Source organism: Microtus oregoni, unplaced genomic scaffold (assembly GCF_018167655.1).
Source record: "Microtus oregoni isolate MIOR12 unplaced genomic scaffold, Mior012 000019F_ref0000042, whole genome shotgun sequence".
Classification (NCBI taxonomy): Eukaryota; Metazoa; Chordata; class Mammalia; order Rodentia; family Cricetidae; genus Microtus; species Microtus oregoni.
In genome coordinates this window covers 31,691,693-31,714,139 of record NW_024543078.1, presented here as the reverse complement: position 1 = coordinate 31,714,139, position 22,447 = coordinate 31,691,693, and the positions used below count along the sequence as shown (strand labels likewise).

General features: G+C 44.3%; 1 protein-coding gene across 2 annotated transcripts in view; it reads left to right on the top strand.

The window, feature by feature from the left end:
* The window catches only part of Abca13 (ATP binding cassette subfamily A member 13), a 398,914-nt gene that overhangs the window by 32,898 nt on the left and 343,569 nt on the right, over positions 1-22,447 (top strand). For both annotated transcript variants that reach the window (XM_041669712.1, XM_041669711.1), the window contains exons 4-8: positions 8,487-8,638; positions 10,313-10,341; positions 13,061-13,224; positions 14,947-15,077; positions 20,051-20,184. In XM_041669712.1, coding sequence (XP_041525646.1) covers positions 8,487-8,638; positions 10,313-10,341; positions 13,061-13,224; positions 14,947-15,077; positions 20,051-20,184 — 610 coding nt within the window. The remainder of the gene's footprint in view (positions 1-8,486; positions 8,639-10,312; positions 10,342-13,060; positions 13,225-14,946; positions 15,078-20,050; positions 20,185-22,447) is intronic.

The window sequence follows — 22,447 nt, the reverse complement described above, 5'->3', positions numbered from 1 at the left end:
TTTTTTTCATCACCTCTAAAAGAAAAGTCTGTGTCCATAGCATTGATTTCCCTCTACCCTCATGCTGGACTTAGCAGCCTTCTTCCTTTTCTGTAGATTGCAATACTGTGGACAGTTCCTTTTTTGTACGATTTGTGAAACATACAGTTGTGTGTACTAGTGTCTATGCTTGTGTGAATGAGTATGTGTTTGTGTGTATATGTGTACCTATATGTACATGTGTGTGTCTGCCTGTATGTATTCGTCTCTGTATATGTACCAGCATCTATGTGTGTGTGCCTGTATGTTTATGTACCTCTGTGTGTGTGTGTCTTGGTTCATATATGTATAACTGCATCTATGTGTGTGTGTGCGTGTGCCTGTGTGTTTGTGTACCTGTGTGTGTGTGTGTGTGTTTCTTTACTTAGTAATGTCTTGGAGATTCCTTTATGTGGTGCCCAACAATATTTCATATTTTAAATTAGTACTTGACTTATCTATTCATACATTAATGGATATTTAAATTATTACTGTGTTTCAACTATTATAAATGATGCTGCTGTATTTGTGTGCAAGTTTTTTTCAGGTGTGTATTTTTTTCATAGACTTTTCTTCGGTTGTATGGCAATTTTATTTAGCATTTTGAAAAATTGTCAATTGTTGGATGTATTCCCAAAATGGCTATGTTAGGGGGAAAAACCCTACAGACATCTTCTATTTTCACTTGCTTTTACTTGTATTACAAATCCCAACTTTGGACGTCTCACAGACAAGCCACATTATTAGCCTCCCACTACCTTTACAGCAGTGGTCCTCTGCTGGTGGCTATGGTGACAGTGGCCCCCTGCTGGTGGTTATGGTGGTTATGGTGACAGTGGTTCTCTGCTGGTGGTTATGGTGACAGTGGTTCTATCTGCTGGTGGCTATGGTGACAGTGGTTCTCTGCTGGTGGTTATGGTGACAGTGGTTCTATCTGCTGGTGGTTATGGAGACAGTGGTTCTATCTGCTGGTGGTTATGGTGACAGTGGCCCCCTGCTGGTGGTTATGGTGACAGTGGCCCCCTGCTGGTGGTTATGGTGACAGTGGCCCCCTGCTGGTGGTTATGGAGACAGTGGCCCTCTGCTGGTGGTTATGGTGACAGTGGTTCTATCTGCTGGTGGCTATGGTGACAGTGGTTCTCTGCTGGTGGTTATGGTGACAGTGGTTCTATCTGCTGGTGGTTATGGAGACAGTGGTTCTATCTGCTGGTGGTTATGGTGACAGTGGCCCCCTGCTGGTGGTTATGGTGACAGTGGCCCCCTGCTGGTGGTTATGGTGACAGTGGCCCCCTGCTGGTGGTTATGGTGACAGTGGTTCTATCTGCTGGTGGTTATGGTGACAGTGGCCCCTTGCTGGTGGTTATGGTGACAGTGGTTCTATCTGCTGGTGGTTATGGTGACAGTGGTTCCAACTGCTGGTGGTTATGGTGACAGTGGTTCCATCTGCTGGTGGTTATGGTGACAGTGGTTCTATCTGCTGGTGGTTATGGTGACAGTGGTTCTATCTGCTGGTGGTTATGGTGACAGTGGCCCTCTGCTGCTGGTGGCTATGGTGACAGTGGTTCTATCTGCTGGTGGTTATGGTGACAGTGGTTCTATCTGCTGGTGGTTATGGTGACAGTGGTCCCCTGCTGGTGGTTATGGTGACAGTGGTTCTATCTGCTGGTGGTTATGGAGACAGTGGCCCTCTGCTGGTGGTTATGGTGACAGTGGCCCCCTGCTGGTGGTTATGGAGACAGTGGCCCCCTGCTGGTGGTTATGGAGACAGTGGCCCCCTGCTGGTGGTTATGGAGACAGTGGCCCCCTGCTGGTGGTTATGGAGACAGTGGCCCCCTGCTGGTGGTTATGGAGACAGTGGCTGCCACCATTATTTTTCACGGACTGGGAGCCACATTAGCTGAGAACATTAGATTGCTCACCTTGCAGATGTCTCTGTTCAGAGTTATCATTCCACTTTATCTTCCTGCCTGCGGGTTCTGAGGGTTCAGTTTCTTTTTTCCCCCCCTATCAGTACTTAAAATTCCCTTCCTTCCTCCCTCCCTCCCCACCTCTCCTGCCATTCTCTCTTTTCCCCTTCCCACTTTCTCTCTCTTCTTCCTCTCTTCCTCTCTGCTTCCTCTTCCTTCCTTCCATCCTTGTGCTGGCGTGGGACTCAGGGCCTCACGTTATCCATGCTAGGCAAGTGCTCGTCTACAGACCTCAGTCTCTAGTCCTTCTTCTTTTCAGACCATCTCACTTCACAGCACAGGCTTCCTCCCACCCATCATCATCCTGCCTGTGCCCCTCCAGGAGCTGAGATTCAGACAGGCAACACCTTGCCCATCTTCACTGTGGGTTTGATTTGTGTTTTCCTGTTACAGCCCCTTCAGTCAGGTCCCTCACATAGTGATGCGCTGTGCAAGCAAAGGTAAAACACAATAGCTGCACCAGGGACAGAGATGATCTAGGGCTCTTAGGTAGAGTCCAGAACTTGTTCATTTTTATGTGTCTACATCTCCATGTATGCATGTGTGGAGGTGTATGTTTGTGTACGTGCACATTGCATGTGTGTATATGTATATGCCTGTACTTCCCTGCCACGGGGCACTGAAACACGCTCCTGTGACACTACAGGAACTCTTCAGGCAACACGAGACTTCCTCATGCCTTTCCTGAAGTCCTTCCCTGTCTGCCTGTTGTCCCCACCGATTATTGATCTGTCCTCTGTTTCTCTAGTTTTGTCATTTTGAGAATGTCAGTGGAATAAAGGAGGGAACCTTGTGGAATTCGTTTGTGGTTTTCAGTCGACAACACACTCAAAAGACCTGTTTGTCTTGTGTCAACATTTCTTTCTTTTTATTGCTGTGTAATATTCTATGTATGCTTTAATGGGCCTGTCTTTTAAAATCTGCTTTACTCAGTGTCTGTAAACAGTCAAAGATCGTTCCATGCTAGTGGAAAACTGAGGACGATAATCAGAAATTTCTTGCAGCAGCACTAGTGCTGCTCCAAGTAAGGCTCCCTACTGCACTCCTTCATCCTGGTTTTCTTTCTTTTTTTTTATTGAAAGAAAAATAAAAGAAATTCCCGCCTCCTCCCAGCCTCCCATTTCCCTCCCCCTCCACCCACTCTTCTCCTCCTTCCCCCACTCTTCTCCCCCTCCCTCTTCAGTCCGAAGAGCAGTCAGGGTTCCCTGCCCTGTGGAAAGTCCAAGGTCCTCCCCGCTCCATCCAGGTCAAGGAAGGTGAACATCCATACTGGCTAGGCTCCCACAAAGTCAGAACATGAAGTAGGATCAAAACCCAGTGCCATTGTCTTTGGCTTCTCATCAGCCCTCATTGTCCGCCATGTTAAAGAGTCCGGTTTTATCCCATGCTTTTTCAGTCACAGTCCAGCTGGCCTTGGTGAGCTCCCAATAGATCAGCTCCACTGTCTCAGTGGGTGGATGCACCCCTCGTGGTCCTGACTTCCTTGCTCATGTTCTCCCTCCTTCTGCTCCTCATTGGGACCTTGGGAGCTCAGTCCAGTGCTCCAGTGTGGGTCTCTGTCTCTATCTCCATCCATCGCCAGTTGAAGGTTCTATGGTGATATGCAAGATATTCGTCAGTATTGCTATAGGATAGGGTCATTTCAGGTTCCCTATCCTCAGCTGCCCAAGGAGCTAACTGGGGACATCGCCCTGGGCACCTGGGAGCCCCTCTAGGTTCAAGTCTCTAGCCAACCCTACGATGGCTCCCTTAATTAAGTTATGTGAATCCCTGCTCCTCTATCCAACCTTCCTTTCTCCCATTCATCCCGTTTCCCCAAGTTCCCCCCATTCTCCCCTTCTTACTTTTCTCTCCCCATCTCACCTTACCCCTGTCCCACCCCACCCCCAAGTTCCCAATTTTTTGCCCTGCAATCTTGTCTACTTCCCATACCCAGGATAACAACTATATGTTTTTCTTTGGGTTCACCTTATTTAGCTTCTTTAGGATCACAGATTATAGACTCAATGACCATTATTTGTGGCTAGAAACCAATTATGAGTGAGTACATCCCATGTTGCTCTTTTTGGGTCTGGGATACCTCACTCAGGATAGTGTTTTCTATTTCCATCCATTTGCATGCAAAATTCGAGAAGTCATTGTTTTTTTTACCGCTGAGTAGTACTCTAATGTGTATATATTCCACACTTTCTTCATCCATTCTTCTATTGAAGGACATCTAGGTTGTTTCCTGGTTCTGGCTATAACAAATAATGCTGCTATGAACATAGTTGAACAAATGCTTTTGTCATATGATAGGGTATCTCTTGGGTATATTTCCAAGAGTGGTATTGCTGGGTCCAGGGGTAGGTTGATCCCGAATTTCCTGAGAAACCGCCACACTGATTTCCAAAGTGGTTGCACAAGTTTGCATTCCCACTGGCAATGGATGAGGGTACCCCTTCCTCCACAACCTCTCCAGCAAAGGCTATCATTGGTGTTTTTGATTTTAGCCATTCTGACAGGTGTAAGATGATATCTCAAAGTTGTTTTGATTTGCATTTCCCTGATTGCCTCCCTGCCATCTTTGGGCACTTATCATCCTGGTTTTCTTCTTGGTGCTGTGAAGTTCTCAGCGCCTTCACTCCTCCTCTGGAGTGTGGATGTAAACACGTGGTCTTTGTGCACAAGAAAGTCCCAAAGTGCATGCTAGCGAGACACCCGCTCTCTGGGGGTGTTTTAGGAGAGGCGTATGAAATGTTGGTGTTATCAGGAAAAACGTGACTGATTCGCACAGATTCTTTGTCTCGTAAATTAAGGGATTTGAAAGTGGACTCAAAGGCCAGGCAGTGGTTGCACGCATCTTTAATCCCAGCAAAGCAGATGGTTCTCTGAGTTTGAGGTCAGCCTGGTCTACAAAGCCAGTTCATGGGCAGACATGCTACACAGAGAAACCGTGTCTCTAAAAAGCCAAACAAAACAAAACAAAATGTAAAGGATAAACGAAAGTAGACTCAGGAGGAAGCGCAAGGACCTTTCAGAAGAGTTTGAGGGAAAATCAACAGGGCAGACAAGCTGGACACCAAAGCAACTGCCTGAGAAAAGAGCTGGAAAAGTGGAAGAGAGGAAAATCGTGTTCAATGAGTTAGAAATAGTCTGTAAGTACCTTAGCGCATGCGTGCGTGTGTGCGTGCCTGCGTGCCTGCGTGCCTGTCTTTAGAGGAAGGGAGACAGCCGACGGCATCTGGGCGGCAGGCTTCAGATTTTCGCTGGTATCTAGTGGAGGTCTGTAATCAGCTACATCTTAGGAGGGCCTACTGGAGCTTGTAAGTGCATATTTCATTAAGGTAATAAGCATTCTTCCCATATCCTTAAACTTGTCCTTAGGTGTCAGCTCTCCGGAGGTAGTCTTTTGACGAGGTGATTGACAGGCACGGTTGGATTAGCCCTTTAAGAAGGACCAGTAGCATGTTCTTGTGATCTTACGATCATTTGGCCAGTGTAGAATGCTGTGTCCGGTCTGGGCAAAACCCTGATGCTGCCATCTTTTCATATCGTGTTTGAAATTTTAGGGAGGGGCAATTGTGCAACTTCCTTTTCTTAGAATTGGCGAGGTAGCAGGGAAATGAGGGGTAGGATTAAAAGCTTATTATAAAGGAGAGGTCCAACATCAATGGCCTCCACATTTACCAATGCCTGCCTAGCTACTTACATCAGCATTTGAAGTAGTTGGAAATTTTTGAACTATGCTTGCTAGATCGATGTCCTCAAGGTAGTGTTTGAGGTCTGTCCCGTCTACTAAGATAATTTGTGAGATGTGATTGCGACTCTCCAGATCTTATGCCCTGTGACTGACTTGGCCACACATATAGTAGTTCTTGCCTCTTAGTAGTTGAGTTAGGAACCCCTAGTGAGAGATGAGCAGGAGAAATAGAGAGAGCACAGTACATAGAGATTCCGAGGTCAGATACACACAAACACAATACATACACAAACACACACACATACACACAAACACAAATACATGTATACATATACACACAAACACATATGAACACACACACACACACACACACACACACACCTTTCCCCACCAGTCTGGGCATGGGCACATATTTGTGGTTCCAGTACCCAGTAGAAAGAAAATTGGGAGTTCAAGGTCAGTCTGGGCTACATAGGGAGACCTCACATGCAAAATCCATACATGGTTGTTACAAGTGTTAGAAAACTACATCAGGCTTATCGTTTCCTACTTAAAATTTCTGTCCGTGTTGTCCTACAACCTAGGGTTAGCCTGTGGGTCCCTGGTAGGAGGTGCAGATGACAAGGCAGGTTCCCAGCAGCCTCTCCCACCCACCCCTATAGGAGTTTCCTGGAGGAGGCTTGAGAGCCACTAGTTTCCTAGGTGGCCTGCTGCTTACTCTGGGTTCTCAGCAGGGTTATGTTTCTAGAAACCTGTTCTTCTGTTTTTTTTTTCAAAAAATTTAATTATTATTATCATCATCATTATCATTATTATTATTGCATCCCAACCAAAGTTTTCTGTCACATCCACCCTCGTCCCGCAAGGATGACGCGACCACCGGAGCTCTTCTCACTGCAGTTTTATTCCAGGACCTTTATTCACTTTCTCTCTCTTCCTCTCTTTCCTCTCCTTTTGACCTCTCTCCCTCGGCAAACCTCTCCCAGCCCTTAAGTAGACATGGGCTGCCAGCCCCGAACTGCCAGGTGGGCACTGCCCATAGGCCCACGCATATGCAAGCAGCTGATAATCATTGCGTGATCATAGCATAGGTCAGACTTTAGCCATAGGAGTTGATTATACATCTCCATCAGTTGTGATTCCACGCAGCTCGCTACAGTTTTCCCTCCCTCCCCTGTTCTCAGTTCCTCCCCCAGGCTTCCCTTCCATCCCTACCCTATCCATTTCTCCTCCACTGTTTCTCTTCAGATACAGGCAGGCCTCCCATGGATATCAGCCAGCCATGATTTATGAAGCTGCAGTGAAAGTAGGTTCTTCCTCTTCTATTAAGGCTGGGTGAGGCAAGCAAGTAGAGGAATGGGTCCCAAAAGCAGGCAACAGAGTCAGAGACGGAGTCCTACAAGAGGGCCAAGCTATGCAACTGTGACATATGTACAGAGGGCCTAGGTCAGTCCCATGCAGGCTCCCTGGTTGTCGCTTCAGTCTCTGTGAGCCCCTATGAGCCCAGAATAGTTGGTTTTCCCATGGTACCTTGACACCACTGGGTCCAGGACCCTGTTTTTAAGGAGAAAGAAAATACTTTCATAAACATCTACTACTATTAACATATTCCCCTAGAATTAGAATTTATGTAGTTTTTTTAGCATTTTCTATGCTTATAAAATATCAAATATCATATATATGTATTTATTACCTTGTAGGAGAAACATTGCTCAATGCTAAAATAAAATTAAAAGAAAAAAATGAAAGAAAATGTTTTAATTAAAATTAAAAGCAAATAAATCTGAATAAGATAATCCAGTTAGAGCAAATAAGTCATATATGTAAAGGAAGGAGGAACTAAAAGTCTTCGTGGGAAAGCAGACGATGCTGAAAAGGCACTGGGAGGAAACACTGCTGTTACTGGTTCCTGATCTTTGTGGGAAAGCCTTAAGGTTCTCATTGCCCAAGGGAAGTTAGCAGCAGGTGTTTTGTAAGCTGTCCTTAGAAGAGGAGGAAGTCAATCGTCAATGTCATTTTCAGGAACTTTTTATTTTTTTAACATTTATTTATTTATTTATTTATTTATTTATTTATTACCAGGAACCGGTGCTGGGCTTAGCAAATACTGTGTCTACAGCTAATGGCATGCTTGAGTGGCTTCTCCTGGTTAGACAGGTCATGCCGAAAGATTTGTTGAGTAGTTGTTTATAGCTGTTCGTATTCAGAATCTGGTGGATATACTGTTGAATTGTTGTCTTCCTGGGACTAACTGCTTGGAATCTTCTGGCTCCCCCAAATTCCCCTCTCTCTTATCCAGACACTTCTGACTCTCGCCACCCCCGGGGCCTTTTCACATGTGCCCCCATGCCCGGCACAGACGCCCCAGTTCTTCCCATTCTTGGGCCATTTCTCAGCTATCAACTAGGAGCCCTCGCCACCACCCTGTGCCATGTATTCCTTTTCTCATAGCATGAACTCTACCCACAATCCTCTCTGTCTCCTGTTCGTGCTCACTGATGCTGACGCTCTGCAGCTTACATGGAGTGTGTGGTATAATACACGTTGAATATTTGAAAAAAATGGCTAATGGCTATATACAATTTTGAGCTTTACAGATAATGAAGAGAATTAGGATACTTTTTCTAATCTTCAAGGTGCATATTTTAGAGATAATTTTCATTTTGGATGATGGTCAATCAAGTGTTGTTCTGGTGGTACGCTTGGAGCCTTGTGTGTATCTCTCTGAAGACAGTTTGGTATGGAGTGTCAAACCCCTTCAAACTCCAGGGGAACTGATTCCTGTAATATTTCATCTGTGATATTCTTTGTGTCTGAAGTTCGTCTAGGTTCCAAACTGCAACAGACGACAGCCAAGTCAGTAGCTTGGCCTTTTTAAAAGAGATACAGGACCTGGCTGAGGACATTTTTGAAACAGTGGACAAGGCAAAGAGCTTACAAAAACTCTGGCTGAAAAGATCGGAAACCTCCGGTAAGATCCTGAAAAGGTATCCTTTGGTTTTGGAGGAGTGAGAATCCCTTATGCTACCAGCTTCTTTCGCATTTAGGAGAAGGCGCGCCCCCTGCTGGACAAGGCTAACACTGCTTGCTGTTAGGGAGGGTGGAGTTGGATCCTTTCTCTCTGGGAGGCATAAGGGGGTACAAAGGAGGAGTTAGCCTATAGGCTGAGGCCTACCCAGTTTAACCACCCCTTCTAATGCCGTCTCTCCATCCCATGATGTCTGCCCATATTTAAGAACTGTCCACACCTTCTCTATACACATTCTCTATTCTTTTTTTTCTCTGGATATGTGACTTGGTCTTTCCTTTTGGTTTTTGAGAGAGGGTGTTAACAAAAACAGGTGCCCTTCCACAACAGATGAGGGAAATCTGCTGGACTCTGTCATGGGGTCCAGGTTCATGCATGTAACCTCAGCATTTGAGGACTAGAGCAAGATGATATTGTTAAGGCCAGCCTGGACTACACGATGAAGATGTCTCAATAAGCAATGACATTTGTTTTGGAGGAGGGTTAAGTGTTAAGTACATTTCTTTTCTTTCTTTTTTTTCCTGATACAATTGAAAAAAACAGTTTTCTTCAGATGGGTATACCCATTTTCAGTTTGTTATTGTCTGAGCTACTTCCCAGAGCATATATTATTTAAAATTTTGAAAAACAATAATTTTACTTTTCTTTCTCCTCACATCTGAAGGTTTTTGCCTGTTTGTTCTCTGAGAAAGGGTCTTGCTTTGTAGTGCTGGATGACCTGGAACTTACTATGTAGACTAGGCAGTTTCTGAATTCAGCAGTTCTCCTGCCTCTGCCTCCTGGGTGTTGGGATTACAGGTGTTGTGGAATATCAGTCCAAGATGTGTTATATTAGTTTTTGCTGTGGAATATTTGTTTAATGATGCAACGATGCATTGCATTCTTTTACGTTGCATTTGTTTAATTTTGTAATGTTGTGTTACTTTGCCTGTCTAACACACCTGATTGGTCTAATAAAGAGCTGAACGGCCAATAGCTAGGCAGGAGTGAGAAATACGTGGGGTTGCCAGGCAGAGAGAATACACAGGAGAACAGGGAGGAATAAGAAAAGGAGAAGGAAAGGAGGATGCCAGGGGCCAGCCACCCAGCAACACAGGCAGCTCCAGAGTAAGGAGGAAAGAAAGAGATACAGAATAAAGAAAGGTAAAAGCCCAGAGGCAAAAAGTAGACGGGATAATTTAAGTTAAGAAAAGCTGGATAGAAATAAGCCAAGCTATGACCGAGCATTCATAGGTAACAATAAGTCTCCATGTATTTATTTGGCAATGGGGTGGTGGGCCCCCCAAAAAACAAAGAGCAAAAAGAGCCAACTATAGGGTGTGCCAACACATTCAGCCTGCTTTTCTCTATTTCCATTTGCTCTTTTCATTTTGTGGTGAGTGCTGCCAATGCCAGGTGTAGTGAGAGATCGGCAACAATACCGGACAAAGTATTGAGATTGCTTTACTGGAAATTATAACAGTGAGGTTTGGGATATAGCAACAACAGCGGTCTTCATATTTATCCTTCTATTTGCTCTCCTTTGTATTTTGAGCCTGGCCATGTCATTTCACTTGCAGACTGAAGCAGGCACTCTGGGGTCTGACCAGCTGATCTGTTAAATGTGTTTTATTGTAGGTTCCTCCTATGGCTCAAGTTTTCTAACAGTGAGTATCCCCAGCAAGGCTGGAAACACAGACACAATGATTCAGTGTTCTCTTTGTATCTGAGTTTATATTTTCAAGGACTATTAATCATCTGATTTTTTTTTTACAGCAAATGTGCAGGGTGGGACTCAACTGAAATAAATTTACAACAGATATAGATTGAAAGATGGGTTTTGATTTCTTAAGTCAGGGCTCTGGGTCCATGAGGAGGAGAAGGTGGGAGGGGAGGCAGTGGGTTAGGTAGGTAGTACTCAGGTTGCTTTGGGGGAGGGATTTAAGCCAACAAGACCTCAAAGTTGGTGAGATTTGTGTTTGGCATATTACTGTTGACTTCCTTTAAAGGTAGGACTTTAGTTAAGGTCATAGTTATCAATAGGACGACTTGTCATCGTCTGTACACATTTGAGGTTGTCACAGCTAGGGTGGATGGAGAGGCCATTCTTTGTTTGTGGTGAGCAGAGGGGGAAATGCTGCTAAGCATCTTCCAAAGACAGACAACCTCACAACAGAGACTCACCCAGCCATCATCAGAGTCAGGGCTATGGAGGCTCAAGCAAAGGGTAAACCTGTCAACAACGAGGTTCTTGCCTGCTCACACTGCTCCTTCAGACACTCAAAGCCCAGGTATTTTTGGCAGCACTGTGCTCTGACATTGTGTCTGAACTATTCTCAGAAGACTCCAAAGCAGCTTAAGCAAACATGTACATAGTAAACCATTAAAAGCGTCCAACAGTAAAGGCCAGCCATTGCTCTGGATGGACCAGGCATGCCTGTGCATCCATCAAATTACTCCTTACTGTGGTCAGACGCCTACCCTAACTGCTGTACCAGGGCGAACGGGCTCATCAAGGTTCATGGAAGCTCAGTTTACAAATAACTGAGGAATGTTAGCTTAATCGGATGAAGCACTATTTTAATGATCAATTAGCATTTTAAGGGACTTGTGATGAGTGGCTCCCCTAAATGTCCGATGGCTTGTGACAATGAAAGGCTGATCCAATCAATTCTGACAAACAGCTTGATGCCCTTTGTGTCCTCTCTGACAATGTAGCTTACTTACACTAAACACTTTCACACATCAGTAGGTTATTTAGAAGGATGGATAATTTTAATATTCAGAACTAGGATACGTAAATGTTGATGCCTTACCGTATATACCATCAGTAATTGACATGGAAAAAGATATGGTGACTGGGAAAAGTAGACACTGCTGTCATGTCCACGGTCTGATTGTTATGCACAGACATTCGGGCAGTGCATGCGGTGAGCTGAAGTGGGGCACAGCAAAGCAGTCCTGTTTGTCACAGTGAAAGGATTCTAGGGCCATGTTTTTGTTGTAGAAGTCTGGTAACGATATCATATCACTTGATGTCTTCCTTTCCTCCCTTCCTCCCTTCTTCTCTCTCTCCCTCCTTCCCCCCTCTCTCCCTCCATCCTTCTTTCCTTCCTTCCCTGGGTCTCATTTAGCCCAGGTTGCACCCCACCTGTCCATGTCATGATGAATGACTTTGAACTCCCAATGCTTCTGTCCCTCAAGCTCCTCCATCTCTGGGCATGCTCCACCACATGTCTGGTTTTCTGTTTGATTTTCTTATAGAGTGGAATGCTCTGTGAGATAATAAAAGCAGAGGAGTGAGACATGAATTCTATCTTTCCAAGGTTTTCTTGACTCTGTGGCGAGGGGAAGGAAGGGGAGAGGAAAAATCAGGAGATGGGCTGGGGCGTGGGGGCGATCCATAGTGGCGTTGTCAAGGAGGGCGCGAGGACACAACCTGGGGGTTGAGGTACACAGTCTGAGACAGATGTATGGGCTTGGGGAAGAAGCGATGCTCGGAGGATGGAGAGTGTAGACGGAGAGGAGGCAGAAAATGTGTCTGAGAAGGTGTGTGAGGCTGGAAGGAGGAAGGGAAGGAGGCAGAGTGATTGGGACGGCCAGAAAAAGTATTTGTCTCAGTACTGTGAAGGGATCAAGTGACAGCAGCATGTGCTTCAGGTAACAGCCTACAGGTGGTGGGAGGGTGGCTGCCGCTTCCCATAGAGGGAAGAGGGTGGGAGTGGAGAGAAGGAAGGGGCAAGAGACAGGGTTTACAATTCCAGGAAGATATGCAGGGAGCTGAAAGGCCAGGCATAGAAGCTGTTCCTGAGCCTAGGTTCCACATCTCTTGCTGGCTGTCTGGTCTAGCCTCAGCTAAGGCTGATGGTTCCCTGAGAGCCCAGCCTCCTGGTTAGAGCACCCCACAACAAGCACATGCTGAGATTTACTTTCTCTATCTGATGGGGACATCAGAAGCAAGCTCAGCCTGAGGGGATGGGGGCTGGCACCCGGAGCAACTCTGCCAGGGTACTACCCATTGGTAGGGCCTGTGACAGCAAAAACCTGCTTCCATCTCCTCCCTTCTTCTCTTTCCTGAATCCTTCTTTCCTTCCTCTTTCCACTTTTTTTTGCTGCTTTTCTTCTTACCTTATTTTTCTTTATGATCGTTTACAGTTATTTTAGTGGTTATTTTTTGGTGTTGATACTCGATTTTAGACATACAAATTTATCTATTTTAAAAGTAGAAGCAACCTAGTAGTTTTAAAATCTTGTCTGTCGAACATAGGCAGGTGCTGGTCATGAGTTTTGTACTCCTCTGAAGTATCTTGTCTGTCTGCCTTTCTGTCTCTTCTTTGCCTGGTTAAACATTAACTAGGAAAACTTTTGGCATTTTTTATCTATCAGGTGGATCTCAATAAAACAGAGGATGTGCTATCGAGATTGGAAAATCTTCACCAGCAGCCTCACGTGTGGCACTTTCTACACTCACTTCCCAGACTTCGCACAACCCACGCTCACTTGGAAGACAGCGTGGACACCGTGACACACTTTCTCCAGGCAGGTTTGAAGTAAGTGAAAACTCGCAACAAGTGGTTGTATGTCTTATGCTCCACCATTGTAACATGGCAAGGTTTCACTGAGTATTGTTTTCATAAAAGAAACTCTCCTAGTGTTCTGCTGAAACATCTGGAGCCATTACACCGCTGTCTTTGTCTCCGTCTGTGTGCACATATCTTACCTGGGGGCAGAGGTGCTGTTTAGCTCAATAGTCAACCACCAGAAAGCTAACATTATCTGATTAACATTTCATTGGCTTGTATTGTCTTTGAGTGATCATTTCTAATGACTGCATCATATTCCATGTTGATGAAACAGTACGTACCATAACACACTTCATGATCTTACCATCAGCTGTGTTGTTTCTAAGGTTTTCACCACTAGAAAAGCGGTGACATAGATGTAGTAATTGGAGCTAATAATGCCCAAGACAACGTGTAGCCTGATAAGCTCTGTGCCTTCCTGACAAGTTGGGACCCAATTGGTATTGTGGCTCCCACCGCATGTCCTTAGAGGTGCATTCTAAAGCAGAGCTTTCTGTAGTGGGCTTCCTACTTTTCCACCAGTGATTTTGACATTGAATTATAAACGTCACCACACAATACACAACCCCTTGTGATGCAGGCATGGCTGAGGGTTGTCAGGGGTGGGTGCCTCTTAGCCCTCAAGATCTGCAGCACAGCACTTCTGAGGATCAGAACTCTTATGACTTTTTAGTTGTCATGAAGAAGCACTGGATGGCGGAGAATGAAACATTTCATTATCTTAAATACTTGACACGTCACGGGGAGCCTCCTTTTATCCCCTTGCTCTAAGCACTGGACATATTAGCAGTGGACAGTGGGAATAGTCAGATTGTTGAGAGGCAGGTAGGAATTGAAACTAGAAGGTATTGATGACAGTGGCTGACAGTGTCACCTTCTGTGGCTTTCATTTGTATTGTGTCTATGATAGCAAGGAAATCTACTCATCGTAAGCATTGCTTGCAAGTGATGTTGGGGTTCAGGGATAATTTTTTTTTACAAGTGTAGGGTTCTCCTAACTGCACAAAACTGCCGGTAGAGATTTTCCTTACTGGGAAACCACGTGAAGATCACCTGTTTGGGACCACGATGCATGGTAGAGTCAGCTTCATGTGGCTAAAACACATGCAGTTCCAACTCAGCTGAAGATGTTTTCTGACCTGTAACTGCATCTACAAAATATTGTCAGTTAAAAAAACAGAATTCATATCATAGACCTATGGACTCCCCTTGTCTAAAAGCCCTTATCTGTAAAGCAGTTTGAGAACCTCCGGTTGGTTTTTCAGATGCCTGGATAGAACATAGTGCAACATGTTCTCTGAGCATTCGACTGACTATGGGAGCCTGAGGCAGCCCGGCTGGCTGCTCATCCCTTTTTCATGTTGTGTATTCTGTCTGGCCTTGTCAGCTGCCAAGAGTGGGCCAGAAGACCCAAGGCTGAGAATGGAACAGCCCCCGTGGTAGAGCACCCCAAAACAGGGTGTGTATGAAAGCCTTTCAGGGGTATTTCAAGAGAGGAACTCACTTCTGATTGTTCTCTTGCCCAGGAAGTTAGGGTTCCATTAAACCAAGCAGAATGGTGACATATTAATGGTCTGGCAACATATTGGAACAGGGATGGGGTCTGGCCAATGGGAAATAAATAAGTCTGGAGTTGATACTCTTTGGCTGGCTACCAACTCACTCTGCCTGGTTCTGTTTCTGTTCTAGTTTGTTAACATCTCTGGGAGCTTTGGACTGGCTACCGTTGCAGCAGACTGTCCCCCAGGTTTCTAGACATGTTCTGAACGTGACCATTTCTACCCTGCGGTTTCTGTTGCAGCATGGAGCAGCTGCCAATGGTGAGGGACCTGGAGGGCTGGGGCCGGGTTGGGGGTATTCTATTCTTGCAATGCTTTAACAGGCACAGAGCCGCAGGGCTTTTCAAAGATGTGATTAATGAATAACTGGACCCCAAACCCACTGTTTCTGCTAGTAAAAGACAGACATAGAATTAAAACTTTCCAGTCAAAAGTGGCTGGATTTCTACTGCTGCTGCTGAAAATCCTGCAGTCATTGCGAATTAGAACTGCATTCGTATTCCAAATAACTGACTTCTGAATTCCTTAAGTTGTAAGCTCTTTTAAGTTAAAACGAACCACTTGTTCCGTGGTTTTTACCTTTCCTCTCTTTAAGTTCCTACTGCGAAGAAGCTGGAGTTGGAGGCAGTGGCTAAACAGTGAGGTAACTCAGAGACGGCACTCTCTTGTGTAGGTAATAAGTAGCTCTCTTCAGGGAGGAGATGGGATCCCCTGTTTTCTTGACTCGGACATTATTAAGTTGTCTCCCCTGTGGTTTTTTTTTCTTTCTTTAATCCTCTATGGGAAGTACAGCGAGAGCACAGTGAAGTTAGAATTCATGTGCTATCATCTCTTGTCTACCTGTCCATCTGATCGGTCATCTGGCAAGCCACATAGCCATTTGGCTGTTCATCCGCCCACCCACCTCTCTACTCATTTATATATCAGTTAATCCATTCCCTACCCACACACCGTCATTGCTAATCTACCATCTTCAGCATGCATCTACCTATTTCATCAATGACCTAAGAAGGAAATAGCGTGCTCTCTCTCTCTCTCTCTCTCTCTCTCTCTCTCTCTCTCGCTCTCTCTCTCTCTCTCTCTGTGACTAAAGTTTGAATCTAGAGCCTTACACATCACTCAAGTATTCTATCACCTTTTTTATATACCCAGTACTTTAAGAAATATTTTATTTTTATTTTTAATTATATGTGTATGTGTATAGGCTTGCACACATGAGTACAGTGCCTATAGATAAGGTCAGAAGAGGGCACTAGGTTGAAGTGGAGTTAGAGGCAGTTGTGGTTCACTGGCTATGGGTACTGGGAGTTTAACTAGCTCAGGTCTTACACCACAGCATTATTCGCTCTCAACCACAGGACCATCTCTTTAGCATCCCCCTCCCGCTTAGCATTATTATTATTTTTTACACAAACTCGTTGAGATTTGTATATTAAACACATGTTTGTTTGAGGGGCTAGGCTAACCTAGATGCATGATATTTTATTTGTGAGTTCATTCCAATAAAGTGATTTTTACATTAAAATTATTTTTATTTAGAGAAAGTATTTCATTAAGTTTCTCAGGCTGGTATTGAACTTGTAATCATCTAGACATGGTTTCTGAAGGTAGCTGAGATCATAGTTATCAGTAAGAAATGATTGTTGCACTCAGAGATGTCATATTTGTAAAGAAGCAAAGATGTCAATACAGGAAACAGAGACCGAAGAGTGGAGATCTGGCATCTTCTTCAAGGACAGCATCAAAGAAGGATTTCGAAGAATGTTAGGACTCATTGACAGGCTCAATGAGCATTTCTAGGAAAAGGGAATAGTGCTTGACATGCAGGGGCTTGCCTGGAGTGGAGAGTGCCCAATTGTCAATGTATTTGAGTTATATCAGGCATTGCTGGGGGTTCGCTCATAAAGGGAGCCAGGCGCAGTCTCAATGGCCAATGGAGCAATAGATTCAGGTTGCACTGTAGAGAGATGCTCCAGAGGCATGTGTGAGCAAGGGCTGGAGGCAGGCAAGTCTTGGGTCCCACTTCCCTTTGGCCTTTTACTTTTGGTCCTGTGTCCTAAGCTATACCATGTATTGGTTTCACAGAGATTCCTGTAAACCCAGCCATATTTCTCCTGTTGTCTGGAAAAGTGTAATGCAATATGGTCCTTCATGATATCCTCCCTCACTCCATTTACAAATTCCACTTGCTGCTTGGGATTCAACATAGTAAATCTTGTGGAGTTTTTTTGATTTTTCTTTATGAAGGAAGCTAGGCCATTAAAGATTAACTCAATTTTTATATCAATTAAGTTCTACCAGAGGCTATTTCTTATGTCCAGAATAAAAGCCTGGAGGTGGGGTAGAGATATATTAAAACACCCCATTGAAAGGTTCTCTGTGACCTCAATTGTAACAAACTCATCTGGAAGCAGAAATTTGTGCAAATCATCCAAATTATAACATTCAATTTAACTTACAATTGGAGATATAATTACTTTAAAGAATGCAATTAAAAGTAATTTTCTATCCATTTGAGTCAGAGCTAAGAAATACGATTAAAAAATAGACTTCTAGAGACCACTGAAAATTGCCTTCATTTCTCTTGTCTCCAAGAAAAAAAATGCTTTTCCTGGTTGAACAGATTACAGTCCAAAGAGGAACGGGACTGTGCTGCTGTCCCAGCCGCGTCAGTCACTGGCATTATTAAGTCACGTGATCTGAACAAACCACTGTTCAGCCACGAATTCCAGAACCCATACTGCCCTTCAGTCTCAAAGAATGTTATCTTTCTTGCTCAAAGCATTTTGGTAGACTGATGACACCATTTTTTTTTCCTTCTGTAAGTCTGTGTCTAGGTCTAATATCAATGGGATTAGGTATTTATTGCTCAGGCTTGAGAACCGTATCCTTTGCCTGTAAACCCTGTCTTAGTCTAGGAATGAGATTTTGAGTGATTGTCTCTGCTTCTTCTTCTCTCTAAAGAGAACATTTACTGTACGTTGTTTGACAGCGTAGATCTCATGTAGGAAATGCTTAATTCTCAGTCTGACATCTCAGCAACATCCCATGAGGGCTAATTTTAATCTTAGCAAGCAATCTTACTTTGACCCATGGCATCATGCAAGGACAATATTACTGGAAACCGAAAGTCTTGGATTCACAGTATTATTTGCCTCCTCTTCTCTTTCTCCCCTCAAATGTTATGACTAGAGCTGGGGAGTTATGTGGTGGGTTAAGAGCATGTATTGCTGTTACAAAAGACTAAGTTTGGTTCCCAGCACCCAGGTCAGGCAGCTCACAACTGCCTGTAACTCCAGCTCCAGGGGATCCAAAGCTCTCTGCTGACTTCTGTGACCACGTGCATACATGTGAACATACTGTCCCACTCACAATTAAAAATAATATAAAAATCCCTTAAGTGTCACGGGTCTTATCTGTAGCATTCCCATAACCACATTAACTTAAGGATGATATGAAATCACACATGTGGCAAAATCTTGCAGGTGGCAGGCACAGTAAGGTACATGGCAGGTGACTATAGAATCGTGATCTGTAGTGTTCTATCTAGTTCCGGCATTGCCGGCAAAAGTTCCCTAATGGCTTGTGTGCTGTTACGTTTACAGTTGCCAGGCTCTGCTCCCTGGAGATTTCATCAGGCTTCGGGAGTTTGAACTTTTGCTTGGGGCTGGCACTCTCAGACGGTGCCACCTGAGTGTTTGCGTAGCCTACAGGCTTTATGTCTCAATTATCCCAGTTGGAATAACCTTATGCTGTGCTCGAACTGTGAGAATAGGACTTGAAGGTCTCTCTATAGTATTTTGTATTGAGTCCTTTGCCTTGATGCTACGCGTAGCTGGTGTTCATATGTAGCTAGTGTGAAGCCAGTGTAAAACTGTTGTTGTACATTAGTTTTCATTTGCCTATCTTATTAATTTCCCTGAGATAGCATTTTAGACTAGATGTGAACTTACTGGGTTCTTTGGTCTGAATTTTTACAAAGCTCTTGGAATGTGTTTTTCAGTTCTCTCTTTGTACTGTGCAGTCATCCGTGTGGTGGGTCTTGAGACACTCAGCCACATTACTCTTAGTATCTAGAACACTAGTTCTCCCTTATGGATGGGTTTTAGTTTTCCATAGCCAACTGCAGCCACGAATAGTAAGTAATTTTAAAAATAAACAAATTAAGTAATTTAAAACCTTTAAAGATTTCTTGATTTTTTTAACCTATATATACACATGTGTATCTCTGAGTGTATGAGCATAGGTGTGCAGGTACCCACAAAGGCTGGAGGAGGGTATTGTGTTCCTCAGAGCTGGAGGGAGTTATAGGCCACTGTGAGTCATCCAATGTGGGCTCACTCCTGTTCTTTGCAAGAGTAGCGAACAATCTAAACTGAGTCATCTCTACAGCCCAAATCCACATGTTTTAAAATGCATGGCCTTCTGAATAATGAGATGGAATCTTACTCTTTCCTGTTCCACTTGCTCTGGACAGGAATCACTCTTTTGTCCCACATCCACCCTGTATACACTGCCTGCACGTTAGTCATTTGGCAGCCAATGGTATCTTGGTTATCAGACCAGCTGTCATGGCACGGTAGTGCTTTTGTTCAAGCAACCTTTGTTTTGCTGAATAGTCATCTCCAAATGCAAAGAGTGGTGACCCTGGCAATTTTACTGATGCATATTATTGTTGTATTACTAGTTGCTTAAATGCCTACTATGCCTACTTTATAAATTAAAGTTTCTCATGGGTATATATGGGCAAAAAATTTTGTTATATCCAGGGTTTTGTTAGGTATGGTTTCTGGCATCTACTAGGGTCCTTGCAGTATATACTGTGTACATGAAGCATGATGACTCTACCAACTTTTGGTTATTCTTCTTTAAATTTATTATTTATTGTTTGTGTGTCTGTGCATAAAGAAGTTTGTGCACATATATGCATAAGCTTAAGTGAGTTTATGTGTATCATCTGCATTTGGATGGAGGCATGGAGCAAGACGTCTAGAGTTACAGGTGGTTGTGAGCCAGCATGTGGGTGCTGGGGACTAAGATCGTGTCCTCTGCATGAGCAGTAAACACCCTTACCTTTCAAGCTACCTCTCCACACATTGTTCTTATTTATTCACAAATGGCATTTAATGGTAGTAATCTTAATTTCCTATCCACTTAGAGATATTATTTTCTTTATTACTATAGGCATCTGTGAATATCAAAATAACCAGTGCATAAATCATCTGTGTTCACAGAGTCCGTTTACCACCTGTCCCTGCAGAATATGGTGTGGGATCTACAGAAAGTCCAGTCTGATCTCAAATCCCTGTTTGGTTTGAATGACCTTCAAATGGAACGTCTCCTGAATTATTCAGCTGAGCTGAAGGAGGTATGCATACTTTTATCCTCCTGACATTGGGTGTCTTTAGAGGGACCCTACAATATGGTCACCCTCGGAATCTGCATCTCACATACAACCGCAGACCCAGTGTTTTAGATAAAACATGAAGATGCGCCACCTACTTCCTTGTCATTCCACCCTAAATAGCACTGCATAGTAACTATTTACAGAACACTTACACATGTTAGCTATTTTAAGCCACCTGGAAATGAGTTAAAATATATAGGCCGATGTTTGCAGTTCTTACGCAAATACCACAGCATTTTGAATAAGAGAATTTGGCATCCGTGGCTTCTGATATCTTTGGAGGGGCCAGAAATCAGTACTCCATACAAAGGAGTGGTGGGATAACTGTATACCACAGGGGCCAGTTGGGTGGTAGCAGTGGGAGATGAAGGAAGGAGAGTGAGGTCTGCTCCTAAACTCCAAGGTCCTCTCCCTACGTATGGCACATATATCAGCAGTTCATTGAAATGTCCCTTTCTCTCTCTCTCTCTCCCTCTCCTTCCTTCCATCTTTTTTCTTTTCTTTCTTTCTTTCTTTTTTTTTTTTTTTTGAACATGGTTTCTCTGTGTAACCCTCCTTGCTGTCCTGGAATTTGCTTTGTAGACTAGCCTAGCCTCGAACTCATAGAGATCTGCCTGCTTCTGATTTCTTAGTGCTGGGATTCAAGACCTGCATTGACACACCCAGCAAGACAACCTATTCTTTCCTTATCATTCTACCACATCATTCAGGCAGTTTGAAGTGATATGAACTTGATTACCCTGGGAACCCTCAGTAGGAGGAGCCAGGCCAGGCCTGGTGGAGGTGTGATGTCTACTAAGTAGACCTGTGAGCATGGCTCCAGGCAGGAAAGTGAGTCTCAGTGGGAGCAGATATATGGGAGGTTCTCCAGACAAAGAAAAAATGGATACAAGAGGAGATGAGCAAGCTAAAACTGAGCCCCAATTCCTAAACCAGATAAAATAAAGGTGTCGTCTTAGCCCACCCTTAGAACATAGTTTACATGGATATTGCCAAGACTCTATGGGTGTCTTTTGTCTGCAGAGCTTTCTTCTATGACCCCAGACAGTTGGGAAGCCTTTTTGCTTTGCAGTAGGTACAATAATACACACCTGTATCCTTGGTTTATGAACTCCTTCTCAGATCCCCATCTGTGTCTATAGGACTTGTATGTTAAGTGAAGGCCCAGTATCTCCTTTGAGTCTTAGAAGGTACTCATGTACTTGGGGGTGGGATTTAACTTACTTTCCTTTGATTTTCCATGTCCTTGTGAGTATTCTTCCCTGATAGAGTAGCCATGCTTTGAATACGCTTCCCCCATCCCAAGGGTTTGGAAACCTAATTCATGAATTTGTTAGTAGTATTAGGAGACAGACTTTTTGTGAGGTAACTAGGACCAGATGAAGTCACGGGGTGGTTAGCTCATGATGACACTGGTGGCTTCATTAGTGGAGGAGGAGACCTGAGTGCCACACTCACCCTGTATGGCCATCTCACACTCCCTGCCATGTTTTGATGAAGAATAAGGCCCTCATCAATGCCAAGAAGATTCTCAGACTTGCCATTCTCCAGACTCTTGGACTATGTGAGCCCAAGAAGCCCAGCAGGTGTAGGGTTTTTGTCTACCACCTGCAACAATTGTGTCCATCAGCCCTGGGGGTTAGGATAGGACCTAATCTCAGGGTTGGTGCATCTGCTTCCCACTTCTATAAAAAGCCTGTGAATGTCTGATACCTGTTCGTGTCTTCAGGTCCTCTCCGTGTCCGGCCTGACTTTCATCCCTCCATTTCCCATGCCTTTGGGGATCCTCACCATACACTACCCCTGGACTAAAGTGCACCCCACCACTCCCTTTTTCTGCCTCCACAACATGACTGATTGAATTCCATGTGCTAGGAGTCCCCATGACCTCACTCTCGCCTCAGTGTTCCCATGACATCCTCAGCCTCTGTGACAGAGCCTGCCAAAGGGAACTTGCTGTCTATGCACGCTGCTCTCATAGATTGAGCATCTAGGCAGGGACAAGGCCTTATCTTTCCAGCAGGACACATGACTTTCAGTTAGAAAGAGAGAGAGGAAAGAAAACCACAAGGGGCTCTGTGGCTTTGATAGTCACAAGTAAATAATTTTCATCTGAGTCCTAAAGAAAGAGTGGGATGAGCAAAGGCACTTTATTTTTCCTTGATCACAGCCATTGTCTTGGTCCTGTTTGAGGCTGAAATGCCACAGCTGGAGAGATGTATGC